Source organism: Aspergillus ibericus, assembly GCF_003184845.1.
Source record: "Aspergillus ibericus CBS 121593 unplaced genomic scaffold BO80scaffold_73, whole genome shotgun sequence".
Lineage (NCBI taxonomy): Eukaryota > Fungi > Ascomycota > Eurotiomycetes > Eurotiales > Aspergillaceae > Aspergillus > Aspergillus ibericus.
Genome location: NW_020292171.1, coordinates 48809 through 61707, shown reverse-complemented (window position 1 = coordinate 61707; position 12899 = coordinate 48809). Strand labels below are relative to the sequence as shown.

At 53.9% G+C, this 12899-nt stretch overlaps 5 protein-coding genes and 1 non-coding gene across 6 annotated transcripts; 5 read left to right on the top strand and 1 right to left on the bottom strand.

Annotated features, from left to right (window-relative positions):
- The first annotated feature begins 3057 nt into the window (after positions 1–3057).
- BO80DRAFT_261658 (class I SAM-dependent methyltransferase) lies at positions 3058–4750 on the top strand. Its single transcript, XM_025714746.1, has one exon. The coding sequence runs from the start codon at positions 3352–3354 to the stop codon at positions 4513–4515; it is 1164 nt and encodes a 387-aa protein (XP_025569834.1). The 5' UTR covers positions 3058–3351; the 3' UTR covers positions 4516–4750.
- A 621-nt stretch (positions 4751–5371) lies between these two features.
- Positions 5372–5944, top strand: BO80DRAFT_261679 (uncharacterized protein). The gene is made up of 2 exons (XM_025714747.1): positions 5372–5581; positions 5645–5944. Exons 1-2 carry the CDS (start codon positions 5464–5466, stop codon positions 5830–5832), a joined length of 306 nt encoding a protein of 101 aa, XP_025569833.1. The 5' UTR covers positions 5372–5463; the 3' UTR covers positions 5833–5944.
- BO80DRAFT_261680 (uncharacterized protein) lies at positions 5945–7297 on the top strand. The gene is made up of 5 exons (XM_025714748.1): positions 5945–6298; positions 6348–6481; positions 6538–6690; positions 6739–7065; positions 7116–7297. The coding sequence occupies exons 1-5, from the start codon at positions 6057–6059 to the stop codon at positions 7157–7159; spliced, it is 900 nt and encodes a 299-aa protein (XP_025569832.1). The 5' UTR covers positions 5945–6056; the 3' UTR covers positions 7160–7297.
- Positions 7298–7948: 651 nt separating this feature from the next.
- On the top strand, positions 7949–9894 carry BO80DRAFT_368630 (phosphate transporter; the record flags this gene model as incomplete). Its single annotated transcript, XM_025716347.1, has 4 exons — positions 7949–8011; positions 8067–8174; positions 8223–9459; positions 9506–9894. 4 exons carry the CDS (start codon positions 7949–7951, stop codon positions 9892–9894), a joined length of 1797 nt encoding a protein of 598 aa, XP_025569831.1.
- Positions 9895–10158: 264 nt separating this feature from the next.
- Positions 10159–10229, bottom strand: BO80DRAFT_t292. Its single transcript has one exon. It is a non-coding gene; the product is annotated as a tRNA-Gly (tRNA).
- Positions 10230–10593: 364 nt separating this feature from the next.
- Positions 10594–12899, top strand: BO80DRAFT_469340 (flavin-containing monooxygenase). Its single transcript, XM_025723005.1, has 2 exons — positions 10594–11373; positions 11419–12899. Exons 1-2 carry the CDS (start codon positions 10764–10766, stop codon positions 12654–12656), a joined length of 1848 nt encoding a protein of 615 aa, XP_025569830.1. The 5' UTR covers positions 10594–10763; the 3' UTR covers positions 12657–12899.

The window sequence follows — 12899 nt, the reverse complement described above, 5'->3', positions numbered from 1 at the left end:
ATGAGCAGCTATCGTTCCCGGTACATCCGATGTGCTACTAGAACATGTAGCAAGGGAAAGCTACCCCGGTTTAGGTAATATTTCCTGCATGCTTTCAAGCTCGCTTCCCTGTCCTTGATTGGATGGCTGAGCTCAATCTCAAAAACTTACGCCCCCCGGAAGCCCTCCCAGAGTGGCCAGACACACCCGGGGTAGCCGTACAAACAACGAAGGCTTAGATAAGACAAAGAATACCACTTAATCATCCAGCAGGATCGAGATGCACGAATGAGAGCACCTCTCGGCTCTGGTAAGACACCATCGGAGCAGGAATGACAACCCTACAGGACCCTGAGTCCACCGACGAAACGGCAGAAGACACCCACCCACCCACCAGCCCACTCAACCCACCTCCTTCTACAATAAGGTACATCTCAGCACACCGAGATCACCTCCTCGAAACAAGTACTACGGCGGTACCCACGAGGCCACTGTCCGCGGCCTATCACCTACTGCCTCACCCACGGCCACCGCACGATGATTGGAGATTCGCACGGTGGTCGCCACCCGGGAGGGAACAGCTGATCGCATCCAAGACTGGTAGGCTGGTATTCTCGGTCCATCGTCCCGCTGCGATGTACCCGGGGTATATAGTCGATATCTGGCTGCCTAATGGGTGGGCCTGGGACCTGGCCGCTGAACGCTCTGTTTGGAGGATGACCTGCTGTAAGGGTTCGGGGAGGGCTGGACTTAAAATATAAGCTTATTTGGACGTCTTTCGATGTTGTATACTGTTTTCCGAAGCTTTATCCTGATGAAAATCGTTGGGAGACATCCTGGCCAGTGGTGAGGGTTACGGAAGAGTGCGGGTGTTGCTAGTGATAGGTGTGGTCACGTGCAAGGTCGTCGCGAAAACTTCACTAGGGCTCTCCTTGCATTTATTTTTACTTAATAAGAAAAATGCAATTCGGGGTTAGAAGGAATGCGACTGTGGGCGAAAATCTGTCGGAGACCATACTCTCAAGGACTGTCGTTGGGATAACTACCATGAGGAGGATAGAGTCGGAGTCCGAGCGGAGCAAAGTGGGGACTGTCATGATAGTGCGAAAAAAAAAAATCAAGGGTCGTGGAAAAGGCGCATGATGTTCAGTGATAATCCCGTCCCTTCGGTTGTCAGTTGTCACACGTCGTATCAAGCGAGCGACGATCCATGGCCGCATGTCGGCGAGGACAAAGAAAGGGTCGGACCACCAGCGGCAGCTGCACGGGCAGGGATGGCGAGGGCTCTGGCCAGGCCCGACCAGCCACGTCATTTCCAGATTGGCCTACACACACGTAAGAGCAATCAATCCATCCATCTAGTCGTCTCCGCAGGATGGCCTCCATATTGACTGCGACCGTCAATCCATGCTCCATGAGGTAAATACGACGAGATCCCCGGACGGGTGAGCGCGAAACCCCTCCGCATCAAAACGGTGGATGAGCTCGTGATCATCGCGCAGTGGCCTCACAGGATCTCCATGGCCGATGACGACTGAGGTGGTGGGTGATAGATCCACCTCTCAAAGCAATCCGAATACGATTTGAATTGGGATTTGGTTGCCGCAAGCCCAATTTGGGACCCTAGAATTCGCTGGAAGAGTGAAAAGAATGGAACGGCTTACCAAGACATCCAGGTCTGACACAGAACAGAGGAAACCAGAGGAACGGAATCAACGGAGATGAGCCGGAGGAAGGAGATACGGAAGACGGAAGACCAGAGATGGTCGGAAATACGGAAACGAGCGAGCGAGCAGCGCAGCCAGCAGGGCGCGGGTGGGGCGGATGCTCGGCTCAAAGTCCGACGCGCGCTGAATTGCGCGGTGAATTGCCTGATCCAGCCACTCCTGCCCCCCCGTCAGAGCCGCTCATCCTGCAAATTTTTGCAGTCCGCTCGGGAACCATAAGCCCAAAGCACAAAGCATGAGGAAAATTCGAATTTCTTGAGTAATACCGCCATGAGCAGTGAAACAGAACCCCCGAACGTCCATGGCTCCCAAACCCTAACACAATCTCAACTTTGAACACCCAGGCCGCAGCATCCCTATAGGGCGAGCAACTTAGATGGAGCATCACCAAAAAATCAAGCTTTGCTCACAATCCTCGTATGAAGGTCTTCGAAGTCATAAACCGCCGCCGGCTTCGGGAGCACAGCAAGCACCACAGGTAAGCCTTTGCTGCCAAGGCCGTGCTCATTTGGCACGGCGGATGCCCATTGATCAGCTCATCCGTGGGATGGGCCTGTTGCATCCCACTACGCATTGGGGACGGCTTGGCGCACCAGGAACAAATAGACCAGCGTAGAGCTGATGGCCATGAGTTCTCCGTCAGCAAGCACCCTGGATGGGTCACCGACACTAGTCAGTAGAGTACCCTGGGAAGTGGGCATTGATCCAGCTGCACAGCACTAGCTCCGGCACTAGCAGCTTCTCTGACCATCTCATCCTTCCATGGTGACTATCCACTATCACCGCCCAAAGCCCGTTATATCCAGGGAGGGTAGGCGGCCTGAAGTACTACGTACAAGGCCTGCTGGCAATCAATGGTGGACAATTGTCCGAACTGCAGGCCAGTGGCATGAAGTAGCTCCGGTGATCAGAGGGGAAAAGAGGTCCGTGTTGTGACCGGGAGACCCTTGACTCATACCAGGATTGATAACGAACTAGTCGTAGTTGATGTCGTAGCAGAAGTAGCTTACCCCCCAACCAAGTGAACCAACCAACAAGGGGGTCGATTCCTGTGAGCAGAGACCTGCGGAGTACTAGTCACCAAATTCCAATCCTAAACAACGGAGCCAGAGCCAACGCGCATCGCCCATGAGTCTCCAATCTCCATCCTCCGGTTCGTCGCTGCCGTCTCTTCCCGTGCTGCTCTGGACCTGCCACTTCCGACTCTTCCGATGCTTTCCAGATCCGGTGACAACAGAAATCCACTGTGGCCATCACTAACTTCCCATGGCAGGTCATACGGCAAATCAATCGATATTATTAAGACCCCCGACGGCGCCGCCTTGCGCCGTTGCAGAGGGACTGTCTGTTACAGGAAGGAGGAGTCAGAAAAAAAAAAATTTCCCTTCGTTGCAGTGCTTATAAATTAAGCCTAGCCCCGCCTTTGAGCAAAAAAAAGAGGAAGATATCGCATTGCGACTGGCGCATGGCACTTTCTGAACCACGAAATAACCGCCGTCTCTAGCCTTCCACTGTCTTGTCACCCTCCCCAATCCCTCTCCCTCTTAATCCTCGCTCCGTTGTCGCTGCTCTCAGCTGTCGCTATTGCTGCTGTCGCTGCTGCTGTCAACTCCGCAACTTGACTCTTTAAACTTCTAGCTGGAGAATGGAAACTCAAACCAACGTCTTGGCGTCGCGCCAGTCCGGGCGGAGCTCCGAGAGCAGCTCGCTGGACGCCGTTGAGAAGCAGAAGCTTGCCAACAAGGAGTTCCCTTCGACCCGTCCGGATCTTCACAATTCAGCGTCTCCCAAGCGATGGAAGACCTTTTGGAAGGCGTTTCGCTATCTGAACAATCTGACGCCCAAGCAGGTCGATGACTTCATGGCATCCTACGTCATCTACAACCTGGACTGGTCGGATGAGAAACAGATGGTTGAGACGCTGGGACCGGACTATCAGGCGAAGGTGGGCGACTGTCTCAAGGCATACTATGGGGTGCTCAACCACCTGTGCGCGCTGGGCGACGTCGAGAAGATGTACATCCCCCCGTTCATGAGCAAAAAGGCGACCGTGCTGGAGAACCAGCTGCTGTACGAGGAGTCAATTGCGCAGGACATTGGCCTCACCGCCGGCGATCACGTGTTGGATCTCGGTTGCGGGCGCGGAAGAGTCGCCGCGCACATGACGCAATACTCCGGCGCGCATGTCACGGGACTGAACATCGATCCCAACCAGATCGCCCAGGCTCGCGCGTACAACGAGAAGCTCGGCTTCTCCAACAACAACTTTGTCGTCCAGGACTTCAACACCTTGCCCCTTCCCTTTGAAGACGCCAGTTTCGATGCCTTCTACCAGATCCAAGCCCTCAGTCTGTGCAAGGATCTCCCGGCCCTCTTCCGCGAAATCTACCGCGTCGTCAAGCCCGGTGCCAAGATCTCCCTCCTCGATTGGGCTAGCCTGCCCGACTACGATCCGAGCAACCCCGAGCATGCCGAACTCATGCGTCGCGTCAAGCCTCTCATCGGCGCCGTGGGCACTCCCACCCCCGAGAGCCTCGAGAAGGCCCTGACCGAGGCGGGATTTACCGTCGTTCGATCGGATAACGCCAGTGTCGGAGGCCTGCAGGCGCCGCTGATCGACAAGGTCGACTTTTACTTCCGCTCCATGCGCCAGGTCATTCTGGGGCTCGTTAAGACCCACGTGTTGCCCCGCCACTTTAAGACCCTGATCAACCGCTTGTGTCTCGATGGCGAGGCCTTTATCAAGATGGACACCATGCGACTGGTGACGACGAGTTACCGCATCATCGCTCAGAAGCCCCTTCAATAAATATGTGCTGGAGGACAGGGCTGGGATTGGTCATTGGTTCGATAACGAGGATTGCCTCGCGAACGGGTGTGCGCAGCGGAACTACTACTGCGCGACATCACCTCGTGGCTATGGCGGAGGCAAGGCTACGACTACCGGTTGGATGAGTTCGGCCCGTACGACAATCGCGACTGGACATCATAGATATAATGGTTTGCCTCCACGGTATTGCCCATCGTGGGCATGTCACTCTACTTTGGCTCATGTGAGTTGTCGCGTCGCCTGCGCGCCACCTTTCCCAGTCCTGTGGCTACGGCGTGTTTGTCTATAAAGTGAGTGCCTGCCATGTCCCGAACGTCGCGCGCTGGTCGTCGCCTCAGAAAGCGTTTTTTATACAATACCGCAGGATTTCTGACATGGCTCTGAAGATGTTCTGCTTCCGATCGCATATATATACCCTAATTTATAGCGGCTTTGTGGATCACGCTCTATGGCCCGTGATGAAGCGCCTGCCAATTCATGCTGCCGACAGCTGGTCGCTCGCTTCGTCTTGCCCGGCTGTACGCCGATCCTGCATTGTGTTTTGTCAAGCTTCGCGAAGCCTAGCCGGAGTTTTGGTGTTCTGCATCTGGTTTCGTTTCTTTCTGATCTGAGGATGCCCCATGTAGATAGGGCTGTCCTTATAGAAGTACATAGACTAATACTACCTTTTCGTTCTGGAGCCAGTTATATACGTACGGAATACTGTATGCAGTCGGAGGAGGCAAGCGCGTGTGTTATGTAAGGCAACCCGGTGCCAATCTGATCCATATCACGTGATCATCGTCTGAGGATGCACCACCACTTGGTGCCTCTTCCTTCATCCTTCATGCACGGCATGGACTACAGCACATAAGCCTGCCTACTCCGTACAGGTGGTCATCCTGCCGACCCGATGCACCCGAGCAAATACCGACTGATCGAAAACAAATGGCTTTATTGCTCCCACCCCAGGACTCGGATCCACCAGGAGTTAGCCGCATCCACTCCATGACCGGCGGGGACCTATCCACACGCGCACGACTTCCTCGAGGGGGTCTTATAATAGGTGGGTGGATATCGGGGCAGCGTCTCTGTTCACCAGTTTGGAGCACTGACACCATTCTAAAAGCCCATCTCGAACCATCCATATCACCACGAGGTGTACCGGCTACAGGGATGTGGCTCCACCCGTCGCCGGGGAGTCTCAAATCACAGGGCCCCTTTCGAGCACGTTGTCCGCCGTTCCCCCGCCCTGGGCCTGGGCATGAGGTTCCTATGGCGCCCACTCCAGCATATCCTTATCACTTGCCTAACTGAGCACTCGCCTTATAACCTCGCCCTCGATCAGCCCGCCGCTCGCTTCGCACGATTTGGCGACTTGTGCAGTGGGAAGTTACCTAGGGAATGATGCAATTGTCCTGGACCCTTCATTTGATCAGCTTCTGGGGATCCGCACGATCGTCGCCCATCAGTTACCCGCCGCGTTGCACTGTGCACAGCAGAAGGTCGGAGCCGTTGCTACTTAACCCCTTGCGTCTGCCATGAGCCCCCCAGGCTCCCACTTTGATGCGGAGGACTGGCCTCTTCCGCTCTCCGTGTCTCGACGCGAAAGCACAGTCTCCTCCTCTACGAACTCTTCCACTCCCAGCTTTGGCACCTCGCCTCCATTCCTTCCTCCCCTCAGCCGCACGGCGTCCTCGATTGGATCCCGGTCGAGGCAGGCTTCGTGCTTCTCTTTGTACGACGACATTTGCCGTTTACCGCTAAACAATTCTGTGACCATGTTCGTATGGCTGCTTTATGACAACAACGTATGCTGACAGCTACTGCAGCTCCTTCGTTCGAAGTAACAAGCTCTTCAAATTACGCTACACCTACATTGATATCCGCAAGGATGCCACCGGCAGTTTAAAAAGCCTTGAACTGGGTGGAGGGCCGGGTCAGCAGACGCCTCTAGTCCATACCTGTATGTGTGCCAGAAGACCAGTAAATGACCTCGCTAATTTGCCTTTTCACGCCCAGTCAACGACACAAAGCTTCCAGTCCCTCACCTCGAGCATCCTAAACTCCCGAATGAGCCATCGCTTCGTATTTCCTTCATGGACGAACAAACTGTTCAATCAGCTCAAACTGTGTTTCTCGCGCAAATTTCCTATACCTTTGAAGACTGGAAAGGTCGGTAGCTAGGCTTTTCGGTGTTGATCTCTGCTGATATCGAAGCAGATTGCGTGCAATTTCAGGAACTGATACTGGGCTCGAGATTGGTCTTCATTGCGGGCATTGCAGAGGCTAAATCCAAAGGGAGAGGAGAAGAGTGCATCAGCCAGAACCTTCGCATCCTACGTGGCCATAACGGGAAACAGGTCATCCTATTCTTTGCCAACTCCCAACGCAAAGAGCTGAAGCGCTATGTTTCCATCCCGGTCACCTGCATCGACAGCTTCAATCCGGGCAAGAAGGCGGGAAAGCCAGTGGTTCTCCAGTTACAGCCCAACTTTGACATTCTCTCGCAGATGAAGACATTATCCATCCAGTTTCTTGACGACTCGGGTATGTTGTGCTCTCTGTGATTCTAATCGCTCAACCTCTGACCTGTATAGACCGAAAAGAATTCTGTCGATTTCTCACCGAGCACACCACATAACTTAATACCCTTCATAGATTTGGACATGATACCCATAGCAAGCGGGCTGGGAATTGGCACAGCATCTAGTTCGATTGCACGAGCTCGCAGCAAGGAGTTTGGTTGGCGTTGGTACGGAGGATTGCACATTGCTTTTTTCGCCTTGAGTCAGTCGCTACAATACTATACCCCTATTGTCAAGGATCAAACAAGAAATCTTACGAGGCACGAGGAGCACGTGTCCGCGCCGACCGGTAGGACGGGCTCCCGATTAGCGTCTCTTATCTCTGGGCAAATTCAAATGGCCAAATCGCCTCGTATCCGGTGGAAGGCACCTCGGACAATGGCCAGGCACCGGTTGTCGTCCGGGATCATGCTACTACTCGTGGCGTTTCGTTCATCTGCCAAAGGGCGCCCAAGTGGGCAGGTGGGCCCCAATGAGTCCCCATCGTGCCCGCACGTGCCGCACGTGGAGCGAGGAATTGGGTGCTGCCCCATGCGCCTCGTCCCGCATCGGCCGCTACTGCACGTGCCGTCCCCCAGCCTGCCAATCACCGGTCCCCCTGCCCATAGTGAAAACTTTCGCGGATTAGGGACGTTGCCCCCGTTGTGCTCCGGACACATGGTGGGCCGGGTCTACCCCTCTCGCCCTCTCCTTTCTTTCAACCATGCGCGATCCTTTTCTTTGGCCTCCATCCTCGATCTGGGGGCCGCAGGATTGTTCTCCATTCTATGCATGCAATGGCCCTCCATGATGTCATCTATTGATTGCTACATATTATCTGAACGCACGATCACTACAGTACTGCCATGGGCAACTTCCGCACGAGATGGTATAAGACCGACCGAGCTCGGGATTTCGAGCATGAGCAGGTATGTCCGTTCACCCGTGACATGACCAAGTACTGATGGTGCGGTGGTGCGGTAGGACCGAGAGGTCAGAGCTCGGCAGGTGTACGACACTATTGACCGCCAGGGATTCCAGCTGTTAGTCGTCTTTGTTGCGGGTGTTGGCTTCTTTCTCGATGGATACACAGTCGGTCTTCCATTATCAGTGCAATCGACGGGATTCTGACTGGCGCAGCTGTTTGCAAGCAACATGGCTCTTCCGATGATTTCATACGTGTACTGGAGAAAGGAGATCTCATCGATCAAGATCACTCTGTTCAACATCGCGACACTGGGCGGCACGCTTCTAGGGCAGATCTTGTTCGGGTACCTGGCTGATCGACACGGGCGCAAGAAGATGTACGGTCTGGAGTTGATCCTCATGATCACATCGACCCTGGGTGTCGTTATGGCCTCTCGTGGCGAGAATGATTCGATGAACATCTATGCCTGGTTTATCTGGTGGCGCATCGTCGTGGGAATCGGGGTGGGCGCAGATTATCCTCTGAGTGCCGTCATCACGAGCGAATTCGCGCCGACCAAACATCGTGCACGCATGATGGCTTCCGTGTTCTTCATGCAGCCGTTGGGGCAGATCTGGGCGAATCTGGTGTCGCTGATCGTTGTCGCCGCCAGCCGTGGAGACACCGATGATATGACCAAGTCCGTGGATAGGATGTGGCGCTACGTGATTGGTATCGGTGTAATTCCAGCAGCGATCGCTACATGCTTCCGGTTTTTCGTTCCCGAGTCTCCCCGCTTTCTCATGGAGATCGACGATGATCCGGTGACGACAGAGTTCGATGCTACCACCCTTTTTACCGATCTCAACGCGGTTTCCTCATCTCCGACCCTGGATACTGAAAGCTGGCACCATATGCCGCAGCCGGCGATCTCACTGACGACTATCACGGCGGAAGACCGATCTTCCACCTCTCAAACGGGCATCCTCCAGCCTGCGACCCTGAACTCCCATTGGCACCTGACGCGAAAGGATATTACCCAGTACTTCTGGGTTGAAGGGAACTGGCGCACTCTTGCGGCGACATCGGTTTCTTGGTTCTTCCTTGATTTTGGCTTCTACGGTATCAGTCTTTCGAGCCCGCAGTTTTTGGCCAAGACCTGGGGGTCACTGCACTTGAGCGCTCCGGCACCCTACTGGCAGACGAACGACAGCCCTTCCGCAAACGTCTACGACATGTTCTTTGCCAGTTGCACTCATGCCCTCGTCATTCTCAACGTCGGCAGCTTTATCGGCGGCCTCCTTCTCATCTTGGTGATCCATAAACTGGACCGGGTGGCTCTCCAAAAATACTCCTTTCTCGCACTATCGGCTCTCTTCATCGCCCTGGGCAGTATGCTTATCAGCATACAAAAAGAGGGGCCTGTGGCGGTGGTCTTGTACGTCATTGGACAAGCCCTGTTCAACTTTGGTATGCCTCTTCTCGTAGAACTTGTGATTTAAGCTAATGTGCATAGGGCCAAACGCTACAACCTATATCATTCCCGCTGAGATCTTTCCCACTCGTTACCGCGCCACCTGCCATGGCCTCAGCGCGGGGGCTGGAAAGGTCGGTTCGGTGGTGGTGCAAATATTCTCCGCGTACTACAACTTTGGAGGAGGTTTTGGAGAAGCGCCGGTCCGACGCCACGGCTACGTGATGATCGTATTCGCAGCATGCATGCTCTTCGGTGCGGCAGTGACGTGCTGGATCCCTCCGATCCAGAGGAAGCCGGATGGTTCTGGGAGAGGCAAAGTGTGGGGAGGCAGGACAGAGACGCTGGAGACGTTGGCGCTCGGTCGACTCGGTCTGGAAAGTCGATATGCCGGTCAAAGCCGGAGGAGAAGGAGAGATGTTGTCACATGATTGTGACATGTACGATTGGAGGGTGTATATCTTCGGGCACTACATAATTAGATTTCTCTGTACATATTCCCCTCAGTGGTCACTCTCTACTAGTTTCATTGCATATATTGACACATATCAGCGCAGCGCATAGTATCATCATCCTAACCGAGCACTGGGGTTATAAAACAGAAGAAAAAGGAAGGGAAAGGCAGAGGAAAAGAAAGAGTGCGGGTTACGCTACGCTGACTCCGTGCGGAGGGTAAAAAATAGAAGAAATAGCTATGCATCATCCGTGAATCGAACACGGGCCTCATCGATGGCAACGATGAATTCTACCACTAGACCAATGATGCTTGTTGATATGAAGTATAGCTTTATTAACATATATATCCCAGTAAATTAGCAATCAATATTGATATCCGAGGCACAGCAGGAGGATTCGGCCGACGAGCTTCTAAAGAGATGGAGAGAAACCAACCGGAGTAAACAGAGACGCTGAATCGGATTCTCGATAACTGTTTCAATGTATGCTAATTCTATTCTCGTTGCTTTCCCTTCTATTTTTCCCTCCTTTGTTTCATCATGTCTTCCTCCGTTCAACATTGGCAATGCAACCTTCGTTACCCCTCAGCAACCCCACTTGATGTCGTGTCACATCGATCACCCCTTTTCACCCTACATAAGCATATCTGGCTGCCTCCTCGCTTCATTTTATCCAATTGTCAAATTAGAATCGAATGCCGCCCAGTCACGAGCCTTACTAACCTGTTGCATCGATAGTTGATTATCAAGCGGGGTTCCAAGAAGCTATTTAACCCCCCGCTTCCCCTCCTCCTTCACCGGGGAATAATCCGACCCCGCACGACCTCGGCTTTGCACCAAACACCATGTCCAACATCCAGGTCGAACGCGGCTCGTTTAATGTCCCCGTGGGCAAATTCCCTCAGACCTGCACGTCAACCGATGTCAATGCCACCCAGGTCGCGTCGCAGCTCGTCGAGAAGATCAACACGGCCTTGGCTAAGGGGGATGTGCAGGCTATTACCAACTTGTTCCTCGAAGACGGCTTCTGGCGGGATCATCTCTGTCTGACCTGGGATTTTCACACTGCAAAAGGCAAAGACAACATCTCCAGCCTCCTCCAGTCTGGCCGTCTCCCCAGCAAGATTGAGATTGACAGCTCGTCACCCTTCAAGGGACCCTATGTTGGGCCCATTGATGCGTTTGGAGACGTCACGGGAGTGCTGTTTTTCATCACGCTTTCTGACTCCCTTCGCAAGGGAAGAGGCCTGGTCCGACTGGCGGAGAAGGATGGCGAATGGAAGATTTTCACCTTCTTCACGTCTATGGTGGGTTTTGTTGACCACCCAGAAGCGGTGGATCACAAAAGGCCAGTGGGCGCGCAGCATGGAGAGAACCTGGGTCGCAAGAACTGGCAAGATCGTCGCACGGCCGATATCAATGTCGAGGGCAAGTCTCCGACTGTCCTGGTCGTCGGTATGTCTTTTGTTCCCTCGTATTGATCTAGGCTGACTGAAACAGGTGCCGGGCAGTCTGGCCTTACCATCGCGGCTCGTCTTAAAATGCTGAATATCGACGTTTTGATCATCGACGAAGAGGACCGCATCGGGGACAACTGGCGCAGACGCTACCACCAGCTGGTATTGCATGACCCGGTGTGGTTCGACAATCTGCCTTATATTCCCTTCCCTCCGAACTGGCCTATTTTCACGCCCAAGGACAAACTCGCCGAGTTTTTCGAGTGCTACGCCAAGCTGATGGAGCTGAATGTGTGGACCAAAACGGGCATCCAGAAGTCCTCGTGGGATGGCAAAGAGAAAGTCTGGACGATTGACCTGCAACGGCGCAAGGAGGATGGCACCGTGGAGACTCGCACCCTCCACCCTCGGTATATTGTCCAGGCCACTGGTCATTCCGGAAAGAAGAACTTGCCCGATTTCAAGGGTATTGACTCCTTCCAAGGTGATCGCATCTGCCACAGCAGCGAGTTTCCCGGTGCCAACCCCAACTCCCAAGGCAAGAAGGCGGTGGTAGTTGGGGCGTGCAATTCCGGCCACGACATTGCGCAAGATTACTACGAGAAGGGATACAACGTGACGATTGTGCAGCGCAGCTCAACCTGCGTGATTTCGTCGGAAGCGATCGTCGACATCGGTCTCAAAGGCTTGTACGAGGAAGACGGCCCCCCGAACGAGGATGCCGACCTCTACCTCTGGAGCATCCCGTCCGAGCTGTTCAAGGCGCAGCAGATCAAGGTCACCCGGCTACAGAACCAGAAAGACCAGGCCACGCTAGAAGGGCTCGAGCGGGCCGGCTTCCGAGTGGACCGGGGTCCGAACGATGCGGGTCTACTCCTGAAGTACATGCAACGGGGCGGAGGCTACTACATTGACGTGGGGGCCAGCCAGCTGATCGCTGCCGGCAAGATCCAGGTGAAGCAAGGTCAGGAAATCACGGAGATCCTCCCGCACGGGCTCCGGTTTGCGGACGGCACGGAGCTCGCAGCGGACGAGATTGTCTTGGCCACGGGGTACCAGAACATGTCGACGCAGGCGCGCATCATTTTCGGCGACGAGGGTGCCAAGGTCAATGATGTATGGGGATTCGACGAGCGAGGAGAAATGCGCATGTGGCGTCGGACTGGTCATCCCGGTCTGTGGCTGATGGGAGGGAACCTGGCATTGGGTCGGTATTACTCGCGATTGCTGGCGCTGCAGATCAAGGCCTTGGAATTGGGGGTGACTTCGTACGATGGATAATACCAAGCTGCTAGTAATAGTATAAGACCGACGTCAGGTATCACGAAATCCATAATGTGTCGCTATGCAGAAATGTGCAACCAAAATGCAACGGCTCGGAGGTATCTTATCCGATCCGACAACACCACCAACTCCCACAAACACCAAACCATAACCCAGAAACCCAGAGAGAAGAGAAGTCAACATCACCAAAAACCAAAAGAAGAAAAAAAAAAAAAAAAAAAAAAAAAAAAAAAAAAAAAA